Source organism: Anolis carolinensis, chromosome 2, assembly GCF_035594765.1.
Source record: "Anolis carolinensis isolate JA03-04 chromosome 2, rAnoCar3.1.pri, whole genome shotgun sequence".
NCBI classification, from domain to species: domain Eukaryota; kingdom Metazoa; phylum Chordata; class Lepidosauria; order Squamata; family Dactyloidae; genus Anolis; species Anolis carolinensis.
In genome coordinates this window covers 193609470-193624643 of record NC_085842.1, presented here as the reverse complement: position 1 = coordinate 193624643, position 15174 = coordinate 193609470, and the positions used below count along the sequence as shown (strand labels likewise).

Here is a 15174-nt window from a genome sequence, read left to right as displayed (position 1 = left end):
TATGGAAGCGCTCTGCTTTGCGGACCTTCATTTCCCAGAAACCTTCGCCAGCTTGTTCAAGGGTCAGGAATTCTGGGAGTTGGAGGCCCAAACAGCTGGAGAGGAAGCCTGGTTTAGAGCGCTGGACAGCATCAGGAAAGACCCGGAAGCGGGCGGGCGAGCGAGCGTAATTAAAGCGACGCCGCGCGTGACGTCACCAGCACGCGCCGAACCCTCCTCCTTTTCTCCCTGGACTGGCTTCCTCCAGAGGAGAGAGTTCGTTGCCTAGTTACCGGGCGGGGAATGGGGGACTCAGCGCGCGGCGAGCCTGAGGAAGAAGAAGGGGAGGACGAGGAGGAGGAGGAAGACGAAGAGGAGGAAGAGGCCACCTCGGTTGCCGTTGGAGCGGTTGGGGATGAGGAGGCGGCGCCCGGCGGCGGGCGGAAGGGCCGCGGCGGGCGCAAGGCGAGGGGAAGGCCGCGGCTGACGGAGTCCGACCGGGTACGGCGCCGCCTCGAGTCGCGCAAGAAGTACGACGTGCGGCGAGTCTACCTGGGCGAGTCGCACGGGCCCTGGGTGGACCTCCGGCAGCGGAGCGGATGGAGCGACGCCAAGCTGGCAGCTTATTTGCTGGAGCTGGAGCGGGAGCAGCGGGCCGGGCGCCGCGGGTGAGGAGGGCCAGCAGGGCAGAGGGCCTTGGGCACCACTTCCCGTGAGAGCAGAGGAGGGAGTCATGACAAGCAGCCCCCGAGTTACAGCCCACTTACAAAACACTCCCAGTTTTTGGATTTTTTCCGTGTCAGGAGCAACCGGAGTTGCTTCTGGAGTGAGAGAATTGGCCGTCTGCAAGGACGTTACCCAGGGGACACCCGGATGTTTTACCATCCTTGTGGGAGGCTTCTCTCATGTCCCCGCATGGAGCTGGAGCTGATAGAGGGAGCTCATCCACACTCTCCCCGGGTGGGATTCGAACCTGGCAGCTTTCAGGCCAGCAACTCAACCTTCAAGTCACAAGGCTTTTATCCCCAAGGCCATCGGAGGCTCCTAACACTCCCAGTTAAGAACGGGCTTCCTTTATTTATTTATTTTGTGCCAAAATCTTTGCATAAATAAATAAATAAATAAGTATAACATTGATAAAATAAAGGGAGCACAAGCAGTTAAATAATTTTAGACCACAAACGGGCAACAGTGACCGCCTTGTCTGTAGCTTTAAACAGCTCTTCCTCTGTGCGTGAGGCAGGGCATTGTGGGCAAGCATACAGGTGCTGAGTTGTTTGTTCTGCTCTGCAATCGCACAAGGTGGAGGATTCTGTAGGTAGTGCCATTTTGCCAGGTTGTCTTTGATCTGTCAATTCCACTTCTGAGTTTGACAATTGACAGCAACTTTTATACATTATATATATATATATATATCTCGGGGGCCCTGGTGGCACAGTGCGTTAAAGCGCTGAGCTGCTGAACTTGCAGACCGAAAGGTGCCAGGTTCAAATCCTGGGGAGCGGAATGAGCGCCCGCTGTTAGCCCCAGCTCCTGTCAACCTAGCAGTTTGAAAACATGCCAATGTGAGTAGATCAATAGGTGCCGCTCTGGTGGGAAGGTAATGGCGCTCCATGCAGTCATGCTGGCCACATGACCTTGGAGGTGTCTACGGACAACGGCAGCTCTTCGGCTTAGAAATGGAGATGAGCACCAACCCCCAGAGTCGGTCACGGCTGGACTTAACATCAGGGGGAAACCTTTACCTTTTACTATATATATATATATATATATCTTGCTTTATCTCTCCATACGGAGATTCAAAGCGTCTCACAATAAAAAAGATTACAGCAGTATATCATTATATATTATTATATATTATCAGTAGTAATTTTATTTAATATATTAGTACTATATTGGGAGCCCCTGGTGGTGCAGTGGATTAAATTGCTGAGCTGCTGAACTTGCTGACCGAAAGGTCGGCAGTTCAGATCCGGGGAGCGGGGTGAGCTCCCGCTGTTAGCCCAAGCTTCTGCCACCCCAGCAGTTCAAAAACATGCAAATGTGGGCAAATCAATAAGTACAGCTCCAGCAGGAAGGTAACAGCGTTCCATGCAGTCATGCCAACCACATGACTTTAGGCATCTACGGACAATGCCGGCTCTTCGACTTAGAAATGGAGTTGAGGACCAACCCCCAGAGTTGGATACAATGTCAGGGGAAAACCTTTATCTAACTCTTACTACTATTACTATATTACAATATTATTATTTATTGTTATATTGTATTAGTAGTACAGTAGAGTCTCACTTATCCAACGTTCTGGATTATCCAACACATTTTTGTAGTCAATGTTTTCAAAACATCATGACAACTTAGGAATCTCCCCTGAGAATGTACCTTCTCTAGTGATTTTAAAGTGCATGTTGGCTAGGGACTGTGTTGAAATAATGGTCTCCTTACTAGACCCTAGAGGTCTATCCGGCCTGTATAGGGGGGCATGGTGCCTCAAGTTACCTGGACCAAAGTTCTGGAGGGCTTTATAGGTTAAAACCAGCACCTTGAATTGGGCTCGAAAACAAATCAGGAGTGGTATACTCCCTGGAATCAGCTCCAGTAAGTAGTCTGGTATTTGTTCAGGTCCATGAACAAACATGGTGAAGATAGTGGAATCCATTTTAGAGATCCGTATTATTCTACAAGAATTGAAACAACAAGGAGTTTAGTAACAGGTGCAGTCTTAGCCACAGTTATTTCGAGCAGAGTCAGCTGGTAACTCTTATGTCAGTGGGATAGTGAATCCATGTCAGCAGCATGTTTGCTTTGAAGGAACTATCCAGGGTGCTGAACTGGTTTATGATTTGGTATCTTGGAAAGCTCCTTTTAAAACTTGACGTGGATTTGCTACTCATTGGTTGCCACTGCTTGGGAGAATGCCACTTTGTATAAAACATCTTCGCATATTTATGTTAGATTTCTTTTGGCAGGTAAATAATTACATCTGTTTCTAAGGATCTAATAAATGCCATAATATGACACCACCTTGAATCCTCTGCTTGGAGGAAGGTGGGATATAATAATAAAGCTTTCATCTTTACTTATAGGAAACCATGGGAACAGATGCCATATGAGCCACAGCGAAAGAAAAGTAAGTACATATATTTTTATTGCTAAGTCTGGAATGATGTGTGTTGTTCCTGAATGTTTTTCTGTACAAAGACTAGAAAGGGCAGCCTGCATGGTGATCTAGAGCAAGGATTTCTGATGATATTGGAGAATTGTAAATCCTAAACTGGTATGAAAAGTGTTGTAAGTTTAGTATAAAGAGGATCCCCCCCTCCACTAAGTTCAGAGTGAACTTACACTTTGATAGTAGTTCTCTGTAGAGTAAATCAGACTGAATTTGGCTTGACTTGTTTCTAAATACCGAAACAGAATTGTGTTGTTAGAGTTCTTGTATGCCTTCCTCAATTCATTCTAGAAACTAATAAATGATCCTTTTAGTGTCATGAAACATGTATCCTCATTTATCACATATTATATAATATAAGGAACTGGTATCACTCTGTTACGTGTGCTGTACAGATTATGGTGGCTATGAGAAATGATCCAATGAATGCTCGTGTTTACCTCTGAAAGATGGAATCACTCTTATCATATTGGCAGAGATATTCTTCTAGCTGGCCATGCTGATCCAAAGTCGATGAATGTTGCAAGAAAATTAGAGGGCATCTTTGCTTGTGCACTGATTCTGACAGCATGGAAAGAACAGCATAGAAGTTTCTATAAGTGTAATATTATATCATTGCACTAGCTGTGCACGGCCACGCGTTGCTGTGGTGTTGTCTGGTGGTGTTGGTGAGAACTTGTTGAGGAAGTGGTGGTATTGAATGTCTGTTGTATGGTTGTCTTTATGTTTAGTATGCATTTGGTTGTTTGTGTACTGTGAAAGTGGTGAGGGTAGAGGGGGTCTATGTCCCTGTGTAGTATTGTATAGTATTTATACGTTGTCCATGTGTTGTGAATGCTTATTATCCAACACATTCACTTATCCAACGTTCTGCCGGCCTGTTTATGTTGGATAAGTGAGACTCCACTGTACATTTATAATCTTGTATTATCTGCTTAGAACTGGATTATATGAGGCCCCTTCTACACAGCTGTATAAAATGCACACTGGTGAATTATCTGGCAGTATGGACTCAAGAAAATCCAGTTCAAAGCAGATAATATAAGATTATAAATGGGTAATATAGCTGTGTGGAAGGGCCTTGAGTCTACACTGCCATATAATCCAGTTAAAATCAGATAATCTGTATCTTATAGGCAGTGTGGAAGAGGCCTGAGGCCTAACTGTGCCTGTCCCCTGGGCTGAGTAGGTTGCTAGGAGACCAAGTGGGCAGAGCTTAGCCGTCTAACTGGCAGCAATTGGATAAAACCAATTATTCCTTTCCCTCTAATTAGGACTTTATTTTTCTTTTCTTTTTGTTGTATCAACCTAGAGCTGTGGATGATGGGTTGTGTTGCCAAATTTCGAGGTTGGGGGGGCTGTAGTTTTGTTGTTTTGTCCGCTGCCCTGATGCCATCACTCTTTTATATATATAGATGATAGCAATACATTGATTTTGAAATAGTTGGAGTAGCACTGTATTCCTTTTGGTAAAAGTTGTGTGTTCATTTGGTGGGCTTTCCATTCTCAACATTTTTGTAGATATTTTATTTTAGCTAGAATGTTTTAATTAATGATAACGATTGTTTTTCATGTGTATAAAATGAATTAAATTTGTTTAAAAGATATTGTATGGATGACTTGTTCTGCCTTAAGATCTATGTGGCCATTTTTTAATATTTTAATTATGTGCTTCTCAAACTCCAGTTCTTCTCTTCTTCCCCTGTTGTCCCATGTCCTAAGGAAGAAGGCGGAATGTGAACTGCCTTAAAAACACTGTGATCTGGTATGAAGACCATAAGAATCGCTGTCCCTATGAGCCCCACCTCTCAGAGTTGGACCCCACCTTTGGGATGTACACTACAGCTGTATGGCAGTGCGAAGCAGGACACCGCTATTTCCAGGACCTCCACTCCCCCCTTAAGCCCCTCAGTGACTCTGAGAATGAGTGTGACAATGGTGAGTGTGTAGAGATCTAGAAACATTTTCAAGGGAAAGCACATTCACACAGCAATGGCAATTTAGGAGGTGCAGAGAGATCACTTCTTGGTGAGCCAGTGGGAATCATGGAAGGAAATACAGTCAGCCCTCTACATTTGTGGGAGTTAGTGGGGCAGGGTCCCTGAGAAAGTAAAAAAACTGAATTTAAAAGATGCTGTTTTTCATCTGAGAGAAAACCTCTCTAGCCATGTTATCACACCCTCCATTTCTGCCACCTACAGAATTCTGGGAAATGTAGTTTAGGAAGACGAGGATCTCTGTATCAAAAGGCCCTGTCCTAAATTACATGGTGTGATAATGTCGTAAGAATCTCTAGGTGCTCCAGTACAATTCTGGGGTAAGCCTCCACAGAAAGTTGACAGTAGAGTTCTGCTGGAGGAACAAGAGATGCCTAGAAAGACCATATTACCATATGTCCTTTGTGTATAATCCGAGGATAGATTTGGGGACCAAAATCATGAATTTTGGCGTGACCTATGGATAGGTTGAGGGTACAACTTTAGATGTCATCAGAAAGATGAAAAATCAGGAGCGTCTTGAGCCACCGCACAGGGGGAGAGGGATGCGACATGCATTGCCAAATTGTGGTAAATATTTGCCCCAAGTGGTAGCTGAGATCTCATCATCTTGAGCCTGCCCGTTCTGACTCAACTTTGCATATACACACTGTCAGTTGTTCACAGCCAGCTGCTTCTCTGTCATTCTTCCTCATTATCATTAGGAAGCAAACAGGCTTGCTGTGATCGGAGAAGGTCACAGATGGCTTGCTTTTTCTCAGCATTACTGCTGTTTCTTCAATCACCATTCAAACTGATCCCTTCCTGCAGTGGCAGCTCAAGAGATTGCTGATTTCTTTTGCTTGACTTCTCCAGCTCTACCACCCACAGCCAGTCAGTTCTTCTCTTTAGAGTAGTTGGAAAGGAGGAAGGGATCAGTAACCTGTCTGTAGATAACTACTGGTGGGTGGGTGGATGAGCCAGGTAACTGTCCATCTGTGAGAATTTACCTTGAAAAACGCACTGACACTCTCACCTCCAGACCTGATAAAATTTCAGTTATTTTTCAGATACTGATTTTGCTGTTATCACTACTAAAGTATGTAGTGGCGTGATGAGAATTTTTGCTGTGTTTTCAAGAAGTGTATCCTGATTTGTTGATTTAGATTATGATTCTTACAGATAGAGGATGTGTGGTATGCATCCAGAACAGATTATTATTGCATGGGTTTACTTGAGAACTGTGTTAAGTGATGAAGTAGAACATGGGCTGCATTCTAATCACCTTTTCTCAGTAAGATTTTCTGCTAGTTGGATTGGCACCCTCAGCTGCACTTAAACTGTGACCTCCCCAATTTAATGTTTATGAGATATTTGAGGAGGATACCCACACAAAAAATATATCTGAACAATAACAGTTACAGTTTTGTAGATGTTTTAGAAAAGAGTTGCTTATTCTGCTTTGCTGACATTTGCATAATCCTGGGCAATGGCATCAGTGGAGATTAGGCTGGTGGGGAACAGAGCTGTAGGTTTTGACCTGCTTTGTGTTAAGTAAGAAGATCTCTGCTAATGTTGTTGCCTTTTTTCCCCTTTGCAGTTGCCAATGGGACAGGGGCTAGAAGCTCCGATTCTTCAGAGGAGAGTTCCAGCTCTGAGACAGAGGAACAACACAAGAGCCATAAGGTGCAGGCCCAGCAGCCATTGGCACCGCCAGCAAATACCGAAGGCGAGAGTGCTAGTGGGCTCATTACTCAGGACGGCATCCACATTCCCTTTGAGCACCATATTGAGAACCTGACATCAGAACAGGGTGCTAATGGGAACCACAATTCACCCCTGAATGGCCCAGAAACTATGGAAACTGTGGTATGCGTGCCAGTGCCCATGCAGATGAGTTCAGGCCATGGGACTCTGTATGAGAATGTTACGCAAGAGACTCTTGGTGAGGTGGTGGCTAGCTGCCCTGTGCAGGGCATGGTACAAGGCTCACAGGTCATCATCATTGCTGGGCCTGGCTACGATGCCCTCACGGCCGAGGGAATCCAGCTTAATGTCACGAGCACAGGAGGAGAGGAGCTGCCTTGTGCCATGATTGAGGGTGTAGCAGCTTATACTCAGGCAGAGCCTGAGAGTGGACAGCCCAGTAGCATGGAGAGCATGGAATACATCGAAATCAAAAAAGGTAGTTTCCAGCATAGACCTGGCTGCCTCTTTTCAAGTGGTGCAGCTCTGGGTATCCATGTCACTTCCCCTTAAATTGCTAGATGTAGTCTGCTAACCAGGGAGGGCTGAATGATTTCTTGGCTGTGCAGTTCCAGAACTAAGTATGCTACATTGTATTGGATGGGCATGTGAGTTAGTCTCCTGTCTCAGCTGAAGTAACTCAGCTGCTGATCACAAGTAAAACCAGTATCCTATTAGGAATAGAACTGGAGAGCAGTTCATTACTTTCTCTCATCATCTTTGTTCCTGTTGAAGGAACAAAATCCTTCTCTAGGAACCAATAACTGCTTGTGAAGCATTCATGGTAGGATTCTGTTTTTGTAAGTATATTTGTTAGGAACCATATAATTGTCTGAAATGGTCTTTTAAAAATAAAAAGAGTTTTCTGGAATTGTATATTTAGCACATGAAAGTGGAAGAAAGGTGTTTTGGCTTTGGTGCATTTGTGTTTAAAATCTTTCAAAAGTTGCTAACTGAAAAGAGTTTAGTTACTGCACCGGTCAGTAGATAATTGTTAGCCATCTGTCCTGAGAGAAGAAAAGAACCTTCTTTGGCAATGTAACTTTTGTGTAGTCTTTCTGTGGTCCCAGGGGACAGTGTGCTTACAGTTTTTCTTCCACAATGAAAGCTTTCATGTGAAAATGGTGGTGGTGTACAGTACTTTTTGTAGTGATGTTGTGATTGATTTCTTCTGCTTCCCACTTTTGTCCATTTGAGTTTATAGGTGGAGCTAATCAGGGCCAAGCTCAAAAGACTAACCATAACTCCAGTGAGTTTCTGGTCTTTTTGGAAAGTGGATCACCCTTTCCTGGTTTCTACAGGGGAAACTTTAAAAAGAGATTTGCCTGTGGGTAGCATTTGCATATTCCAAACTTCAGCCTTTGGAAAGCCCCTGGAATCTCTATGCAGAGAGTTTCAGCATTCAAAGTTGCTATTTTGTTTTGCGATTGTTGGCAGAAAATGAGGAGCTATTTGAACTCAAAAAAGAGGAACCACAGCCCCTAGCAGAAATAGAGACACCGTGTGACTCAGAGGCATACCATGACGACGAGGGGCTGGAACGAGAGCCTGAGCCTGAAGACGAAACTGAGGGCAGCAACATGTCATCTATTATCTATGAGATTCCCAAGGAACCTGAAAAGTGAGTGAGCAGTAGGAGGGGATTGTTGCTGTTGTGAGTGCTGTGTTCATAGGAAGGGAATGGGTGCGGCTCTTGGATACTGTTCTGGAACATAGGCAGTGGAAACATTTACCTTGTTTCTGGTATATTGGGATCATAATTGTGTTTCTAGTGCTGCTGATGCATAACGTGCTGTGCTTTGGATCCCATCCTGCTTTGGCTCCCATCCTGGGCATACATTTTTAAAATAAATAAATTATGCAGTGGGTCTTCCATATCTGCTGGCTCTGGACCCATGGATTCAACCAATAGCTGATTGAAAATGATTTTTAAAAATTCAATTATTTATTTTTATTTAAAAATAGTACTTATTTAAAAAACAAAAAATGCAGGATATCTCATCTCTTCTCCACCTGTTGTTGTAAGAGGACTGTGATGAAGCTGTTCTTTGGTACTTCACTGAGGATGAAGAGAGCAAGTGGGAGGAAGAGAGGAAACTAGCTGGTGGGGTGAGAAGAAAGGATGATGCTATGGTACCTTTCGTTTGCATTTGGGATGCTCATAGGGGGTGGTGGGATGGAAGGATTGCTGAATCTACGTGAACAGTGCCTCTTAATTAATTTAACGGTCTATTTGTAGTCTGTTTATACAATCTGATTTATACACATTTGTTGAGCATCTGTTTTTTGGTATTTGCGGATGTGTGTGTCCTGGATACGGAGAGACAACTGTATAAAGTCCATTGCTAAATATTTTATCTTTGTGATTGAACTGACCATGGCAAAACATGCATGGCTATCATAACTGGTATTATGGTCAAAGGGAAGCTCTCATCAGATGGATAGTCTTTGTCACTAAAATACCCTCTTAGTTCTAGTGATTTCTCGTTTCTGGGACTTTGATTCTGCAGTCTTTAAACCTAGGAAAATCACTGTTTTCTGCTAGATCATGCATCCTCAAACTAAGGCCCATGGGCCGGATGCAGCCCTTCAAGGTTATTTACCTGCCCCTGCCTGTTAGATTTGGGTGACCCTAAGTGTGAAACAGCTTGAAGGCACACGACAATCCTAATTAACTTTGACTATCTCATCAGCCAAAAACAGGCCTACACTTCCCATTGAAAAACTGGTAAGCTTATGTTGGTTAAATTTTTCTTCATTTTAAATATTATTCCTTCAATTTTTGCACTACAAATAAGATATGTGCAGTGTGCACAGGAATTCATGTTTTTTTCAAACTATAGTCTGGGCCCCCAACAGTCTGAGGGACTGTGAACCAATCCTTGGCTTAAAAAGTTTGAAAATCCCTGTGCTAAATTGTCCCCAAGCTTTAAACCTCTTGGCTATATGTCTGTTTGATCCCAGGAACAATGGTTTTGGATTTTGTGAAGCAAATTTCCTTTCTCCCTTTTAGGAGGAGGCGGAGCAAAAGGGGCCGTGTGATGGATGCAGATGGCTTGTTGGAGATGTTCCATTGTCCCTATGAGGGATGCACCCAGGTCTATGTAGCACTTAGCAGTTTCCAGGTAGGGTTCATATGTCCTTCATTCCAATTTGTAACCTGCAGTTCATGATTGAAGTGCTAGCAAATAGCAGAGCAGGATATCTCATCACAGACCTGAGCATGCTTTGTGGGGGAATAGTAACTACTGAAATTACTTGCAAAGCAATAAAGGCTATGATTGAAAAGTTGGAGTATTCTAGGTGCTAGATCCATGTCTTTGTGATGGAGTGATCAGACTTGCTCAGTAAGGTAATTTTAAAAGGACAATGTTCATTCTTTTTCTCTCCAGAATCATGTCAACCTTGTTCATCGGAAAGGAAAGACAAAGGTGTGCCCCCACCCTGGTTGTGGCAAGAAGTTCTATCTGTCCAATCATCTCCGGAGGCACATGATAATTCACTCAGGTAGATTGCCATCTGCTCCATGGTCATATGTTTTCACCTCTCTTTCTGTATGCTTCGACTTGAGTAGTTCTGAGACCATCTTTCCCAATAAGAATAGGGAGGCCCTAAGCAGGATTTCACACTTGTTGTTCTGTGATTCCCAAGTGGTGCAAGGCTAGTGGTCATTCTTACTAGCCTTGGCTCTTTGCAGGAAGGGGGCTTCTTTTTTCTCTAGAATAAGAGAGAGGAGCTTGTCCAAGCGTCAAACCCCAGACATGGGATGGATTCATTTAGCAGTGAATTCTGGCAGGAATCAACAGGGAGGCAAGTTGAGAGACTTCAAAACTGAACCACAAAGTTAATAGTTTTAAACATGGCATGTTCGTATAAGACACTCAACCAAAATTTGTCTTTAAAAGCTCTTGACTCTCATTTCTGTAAAACATTACCAAGGGTTTTTCTTTTCTTGTGTGAATTCATCCTGCTGCATTGAGTTCATTTCTGGCACATACAGTATAAGTTCAGACTCGTGTATGTATGTAATACCAGATTAAAGTTCATAAAGGGATGGATATAATCACTCTGATGGCAAAAGAAGGTCTTCTTTCCACACATGAGAGATTACAAGTATACCCATGTGTAGTGCTATGGAAGAAGCAGACAGCATTAAATTGAGAAGACAGTTGGAGATAAAAGTAACTAAATTTGGGTTTGGGATGGAGAGAAAGAGTACCTGGAGGAGGTAGAATTAGAAGAAGGAAATTTCTCAGTATGAGTGAATAAATGCGGTTTGCAATATTTATAACCTTTCTGATGTGATAAAGCAAAAAATAAAATATGTATGGAATGATGCCTTAGAAAATAATTTCAGTTGAAACACATAATATGATCATTGAATTATCCAGCCCTCAGGGGCTGGTACTGAGAGTCAGCCAGTTTGGTGAAGCCAGATTACATTTGTTAAATCAAATGCAATTGAGGGTCATTTCTTGAGGGTGCAAGTTTGTAATAACTCGTTAATTACAGAAAACACAGATATAACATCCATTATATCTAGTATAAGCAAACTTGTGCACAATATGAACTAACCTCTGTTAGTACACTAAAGTTGTCATTCTAAGGCAGGCACTTCTGTAGTTTTCTTAAAATGAATACATTTGGTATGATAAAGTATTTGTTGCATACTGGAAAATGCAATAACGTAATAAAAGCTGAACCCATTTAATAAAATATGTAATTGAGATTGCAACAAATCAAATACGCATTTCATCCCCAGAGATCTTGTGATGTCCAGGAATATATAAGTATTTCATAAATTAAACAAAAATATTTGCAACCACCTGCAAGGGAAAGCTCGTGCTTGTTTTTCCTTTCTCTATTCTACCGATAGTTCCTCAGGGCCTCTTGAAAGTTTTGCAGATTTTGCCAGTATTTGAGCTATGATTGTTCTAGTTACACTCAGGTTCTCTTGTGCTATTTGTGCTATTAAAATAATAGTATGCTGGAATATTTTAGTATGTTTTATAGAAATGATTTTTGTCATGGTTCTTTTTAATCACTGTTATTTAGGGTGTGTGCAGAAACCTATATATATATTTATATATCACCTCCTCCGTCACCACTCAGAAATGGTTAAAAGGGCTATTTTCTCTCAATATATTAAATGTCATGAGTGTGCAATCATAAGATTGGAGCTCTGCACAGGTAATTTGTTACCTCTCTGTTAATGCTATTGGTCCAGCACCATCCGTTGTGCCATGCAGGTCTTGAGTGGGAGCATTAGCATCCATTGAAATATTAGTGATCATTGCCTTAATTTTTTCTGAGTGGAGATACTGATATTGATAGGAGCCTATTGAAATGTTGAATTCCTATTGCTCTGACATTGTATTAAATTACTGGCAGTGCAGCTTACCACCTTTTGCCCAGCCTGGTCTACCCAGGCCTAGATATAAGATGCTTCCCTCCCAGAAATGGACTCATTCCTTTTGTCCCTCTTAGGAGTCCGTGAGTTTACCTGTGAGACCTGTGGGAAATCCTTCAAGCGGAAAAACCACCTGGAAGTCCATCGACGAACCCACACAGGAGAGACGCCTCTTCAGTGAGTGACAGGGCATGGGGCCATGAATAGCAGACTCTTGTGGCTGAGTTATTCTCTAGCATCTGATCATTAAGATGAAGTCTTTGGCACCAGCTGCCTTTGTCGTGTGAGTTGGGAAGCTTGACAAGAGAAGACACAGGGCTGAGTTTCTGATTGTCATTTTCTATGCACCCTAGCTCCACAAACTAGAGAGCTTTTAAAAAGGGCGGCAGTTAAAAATCAAGAAAGTACTCCCCTTCCCCCTCTCCTCTTTGTCGTCTTCCTCTTCTTCTTCCTCCTCCTCATCCTCTCCCTCCTCCTCTTCCTTTCCCCCCTCCCCCCTCCCCCTAACCAGATGGCCTGTCTGGCCCACTGAAGAACTCAAGAGAGGCAAGAGAAAGTGCTTTGTAACTTTGTGGTTACAACAAATGTGGTCAGGACAAGACTAGAAAAAACAGAATAGAGCCAAGCAAGATGAAGGAGGAGTACAGCAAGATGGCTTCCATTCCTGAAAGAAGGGAAGCACTGAAGGATGATGGTTGGTTAAAATATACATATAATAATAATATAATAATAATAAGTAGCAATAGTGATTGGAGGCATTCCAAGAAACCATGAAAAACACTTGAAAAGCCTTAGTTTGGACAGAACATTAATCCATATGCTGCCAAAGGCAGCACTTCTTGGAACGACACACATTCTACAAAAATACATCTAATATCCTAGGCCCTTGGGAAGAGCCTGTTAGTCAGAGACAAATCCTAGACACTTGAACCTAATGTGCATGTGTGCTGCGATGTTATGTACATGTAAATAATAGTAATAATAATAATAATGATAATGATAATAGAAGAACTGAATGAACCTCTCATTGTTATGTTAACTTGTAATACAATATTTGATACTAAAGAATTGCTTTCATAAGTATTTTACATGTCTAAGTAAATCACATCATTACTGCAAAGCTTTGTATAGACTGTAACATTGGTTAAATTTTGTAGGCTAGATTTAAGCAACTAACTAACCTGGAAGACTGGGCTTTACCTAAAGTCAGGTGTTAAAACTGCCCTTGGAAATAACAATAATCCCCTCAATTGATAGAAACTGCTGGCCCTGCTAGTTGCCTAAGTTTCTTTTGTCTTCTACCAAAAGTAGAAAGGGGGGGGGGGGGGGTAGATTGTAGCAAGTGTCTGCCACACATGCTGTGATTTACTTAAGTAGGCATGTCAACTCATTTTCATTGAGGGCCTTATGGTTGCCTTCAAAGGGCCATGGACTCCATGGATGAAGAATCCATGGATACAGAGGGCCAACTATATTTTTTATTTACATAGTGGTCAGTGTTCTTTAGTTTTTACCCAGTTTGGGTCCCCGCAGGTGATTGAATGATAACTCCCATCACTTTAGATTATCTGCCATGTGGACTGAAGATGATGGGAATGGCAACCCAGCAGCACTTGGTGCTCTGAAATTGGGGAAAGGTTAAAGAACATTTTCAAGTCAGATATCTTATTTAAATCCAGACCCAAGTATCCTGACTAAACAGAACAAACTGCAGTCTTTTAGATGTTACTGTATAACAACTCCTATCAGCTTTAGTCATTATATATCTAACGAGAAGGAGGAATATAGGAGTTATGGTCCAGCATCTGGAGAGCCACATAAAATGACATGGAGGGCTAGATTTTGGCCATGGACCTTGACTTTGACATGTGTTTCTTAAGGGATCACTGTGGCTGCTTTTTCAAGGCTGGGTGGCCCAAAAGGGTGGCATTCCCTGGGGATATGAGTTCTCTTCTCCTAGGAGTGCACCGAGCTGATGGCTTCTTCTCCCTGCAGGTGTGAGATCTGTGGCTACCAGTGCCGGCAGCGGGCCTCTCTCAACTGGCACATGAAGAAGCATACCTCAGAAGTACAGTACAACTTCACTTGCGAACACTGTGGAAAGCGCTTTGAGAAGCTAGACAGTGTCAAGTTCCACAAACTAAAGAGCCATCCGGACCACAAGGCTGCCTGATCCTGACTATGGACCACTTTATTTATTGCCTCACCATGGATCCCAAATCAACTGAGGACACTTTGTTGCACATACACAGCTGGAGATGTGATGTGTTCTACCTGGTGCAGAAGGATCCATCCCTCAATGTTAACATGGGGCAGCTTTCAAAAAACAAATGTTGGGAGACTTCAAAAAGTTTTAGTTCTGATGTGCAACTGTCAGTGTTCTCAGGTACTGGGGCAGGGGAGAGTTCAAATAGCATCAGGTCAATTCATATAGTAACTGGAGATTGTGGTGCTATAACTATCCTGTCGGGGCTGGGGGTGAGTGGGTGGAGACACAGAAACAATAGGGAAAGAGAATCTTAGCCAATTAAAATATCAATACTTTGTTACTTGCTTAGCAGTGCCGTTGCTTTTCAGTCTTCCTGAGACTTGCTCTGAGGTAAGAAGGATTCTGCCAAATAACATAAAATATTATAGAGTGGATGTTGGGATCTCTGGGCCAGGTCTCATTGCCATTGTGTACCCATTGATAGCATTTGACCATGCAGTCTCATGAAGGGTTTAGCTTACAGAAGGTGTGAACCAAGCATTGTTATCAGTTGGCTTGAATTCAGAGAATCCTCTCCCTCACTCTTTGTAGTCATTGTACTCGAGGATAATCAAAAGTACCTGTGTCCCTGGGATGTGGGTATTATGTAAAGTAGTATATCCTGCAGGGCTTCTTGGGTTGATGC

The 15174-nt window shown here is 42.9% G+C and overlaps 1 protein-coding gene across 1 annotated transcript; it reads left to right on the top strand.

Moving 5' to 3' along the window:
- Positions 1-188: 188 nt before the first annotated feature.
- znf653 (zinc finger protein 653) lies at positions 189-14829 on the top strand. The gene is made up of 9 exons (XM_008103757.2): positions 189-647; positions 3063-3106; positions 4871-5086; positions 6725-7309; positions 8308-8491; positions 9884-9995; positions 10263-10377; positions 12358-12457; positions 14276-14829. The coding sequence occupies exons 1-9, from the start codon at positions 283-285 to the stop codon at positions 14451-14453; spliced, it is 1899 nt and encodes a 632-aa protein (XP_008101964.1). The 5' UTR covers positions 189-282; the 3' UTR covers positions 14454-14829.
- Positions 14830-15174: the final 345 nt, after the last annotated feature.